Genomic DNA, 2,479 nt, shown 5'->3' with positions numbered 1-2,479 from the left:
ACAGGATATAGCCATGACTCTGGTGGGGAGCTGAGGCCCTTTTCTACCACTTTGCATTGCTGGGGCAGCAGAAACGGAGAAGGGGGAAGAGGGACCTGAGTTTCTTTCCAGGACTCCTGTGTGTCAGACCCTTACTCACGCATGCAGCTCTGCTCCGCCTCAGTAAGGAGTGAGCTCAGCAGATGTGTTGTGTGCAGAGCCACCAACTATGGTGATGAGGAGGGGTTGCTGAATGGCTTCTCTTGGGGCTCCTGCATTAAAGATGTCTCTGACACGACTCAGTCACAAGTACCTGGCTGAGGGCATGGGGGAAGGGTGGGTGTCTATGCCCCTTGAATAGACCCTGTCCACAGCTGGCACAGCCCCCTTGGATCACACAGCAACCAGAGAGCTCAGGAAGGGCCAGGACTGTGACCAGAAAACAGCTCTGCAGCTTTTTTCATCACCCGAGGATGTTTAACCAGAGATGGGAAAGTGACAGGCCAGGTGTAATGGGAAACAACATCCACATCCCTTCTCTTTATTGAGAGTATTGTCAGGAATTCAGAGATTGGAGCAACAAGTGATATGGCTCTTTATGGGCCAACATCCTACCTGTCCCCTGGCTGCTGCCTGCCTTGGTTTCATTCGCCCAGTGCCCTGTCCTCCCTCACCAGAGGGTGGAAACAACCCCTATACCATTGCTTCAGGCCTTAGATCCCATCTGAACCTGTCTGTACAGAGTGTAGATCAGTAGCTCATGTCATCACAGATATAAGGGTCCAGGATGGAATAAGTCACTGGGCCTGTGTTTCTTGTTTCCTTTGCCACCAGCACTGGGGCAGGGTGATAAACTGACCCTTCATTTCACGAACACCCTGATTATCCTCGAACGAAGGTGTTTGCTTTTCACGCTGTACACGATTGGGTTAATCAGAGGAGGAACCAGCAGGTTGACATAGCCCAAGACAATCTGAAGCAAGGGAGAAGAGCCCTTCCCGAATCTGTGTATCAAAGTCAGGCTGAACTCTGGCGTGTAGAAGAGAAGGATAGCGCAGAGATGGGAGACACAGGTGTTCAGGGCCCTGAGGAACTCCTTGTGGGATGCGATGCTCAGCACTGTTTTGAGGATCATCACATAAGAGAGGAAGATGAGCATTGAGTCCAACCCCACCGTTAGAACTGTAATAAACAAACCATAGATATTGTTGACACTGATATCCGAACAAGCCATCTTCATGACCTCTTGGTGCATACAATAGGAATGGGAGAGAACATTCACTCGACAAAATCTGAACCGTTTCAGGAGAAAGGGGAATGGGAGCATTACGGCCACCCCTCTTAAAACACACACCAGTCCCATCTTGGCTATTCTCGGCAGGGTTAAGATGGAAGAATATCTCAGCGGGTCACAGATTGCGATGAAGCGGTCAAAGGCCATCAACAAGAGCACGGAGGATTCAATGCAATGAAGTGACTGGATAAAGAATAATTGGCCAAAACAGGCATCGAAGCTGATCTCCCTAGAGTTGAACAAGTATATACCCAGTATTGTCGGTATGGTGGCTATTGATAAGCCAAGGTCTGCGACGCCCAACATGGAAAGGAAAATGTACATGGGCTGATGGAGGCTTGGATCTGTTTTTATAATGAACAGAATGACTGAATTTCCTGATATTGAAATAATATACATTAAGCAGAAGGAAAGAGATATCCAGAGATGTTGGACGTGTTCCTGCCCAGGTATCCCAGTGAGCAGGAACACTGCAGATTTGAATTTGGTGTCATTGACAGCTGACATTATGTACTGGGCAGATCCAAGGAGTTTTGAACTTTCCTTCCTGAAAGAAAAAAGTATGGGAAACTAGATGAGATTTAACGAGACATCTTTCTGCTCTCAGTGCAAGTCTAGAGACTCCTAGGAGCTTAAGAAAAATCGGCAAAAACAGTCTTGGATTTACACCACCGATAGCAAGATAGATATTCCCAGACTGGATCAGACCTGTAGTCCACCTAGCCCAGCATAGAGTGGCCAGTTCCACCTTCTTCAGAGGAAGGACTCCTGCAATAGGCAGTTATGAGATAACCTGTTCTCAGAGTTTCCCCACGACACACACTTGTTAGAGATATTTTGTGAAAAGGAGGACGGTTTAGAGCCGTTCCAAGAGTTTCTAAAACAGTCCTCAGTTGTGTAATTGGAATTTCTGGTTACCCATATAAACATCTGGTCCCTCTTTGAATCCTGCTAAGGTCTTTGCCCCATTGATATCTTGTGGCTGGGAGTTCCACAGCCTACTTGAGCACTGTGTGATTTTACAATTGTGACCTTTGCACAGACAACCTTTCTGGCCCTCCACTTCTGAGTATGGTCCATTATATCATGACATGTGTACAAACACATGGCAAGTGCATGGTGAAAACAGTCATGATATTTATCTGTGCTGCTTTGAAGATATTTATAAATGTGTTTCATTGCCTCATTATATATATATATAATTAT

The 2,479-nt window shown here is 46.6% G+C and overlaps 1 protein-coding gene across 1 annotated transcript; it reads right to left on the bottom strand.

Moving 5' to 3' along the window:
* Window positions 1-841: 841 nt before the first annotated feature.
* On the bottom strand, window positions 842-1,780 carry LOC123363902 (olfactory receptor 51G2-like). The gene has a single exon (XM_045005500.1). The coding sequence runs from the start codon at window positions 1,778-1,780 to the stop codon at window positions 842-844; it is 939 nt and encodes a 312-aa protein (XP_044861435.1).
* Window positions 1,781-2,479: the final 699 nt, after the last annotated feature.

The sequence above is a fragment of the Mauremys mutica genome, chromosome 1, assembly GCF_020497125.1.
Source record: "Mauremys mutica isolate MM-2020 ecotype Southern chromosome 1, ASM2049712v1, whole genome shotgun sequence".
NCBI lineage: Eukaryota > Metazoa > Chordata > Testudines > Geoemydidae > Mauremys > Mauremys mutica.
This window is presented reverse-complemented; position numbering and strand designations above follow the sequence as displayed.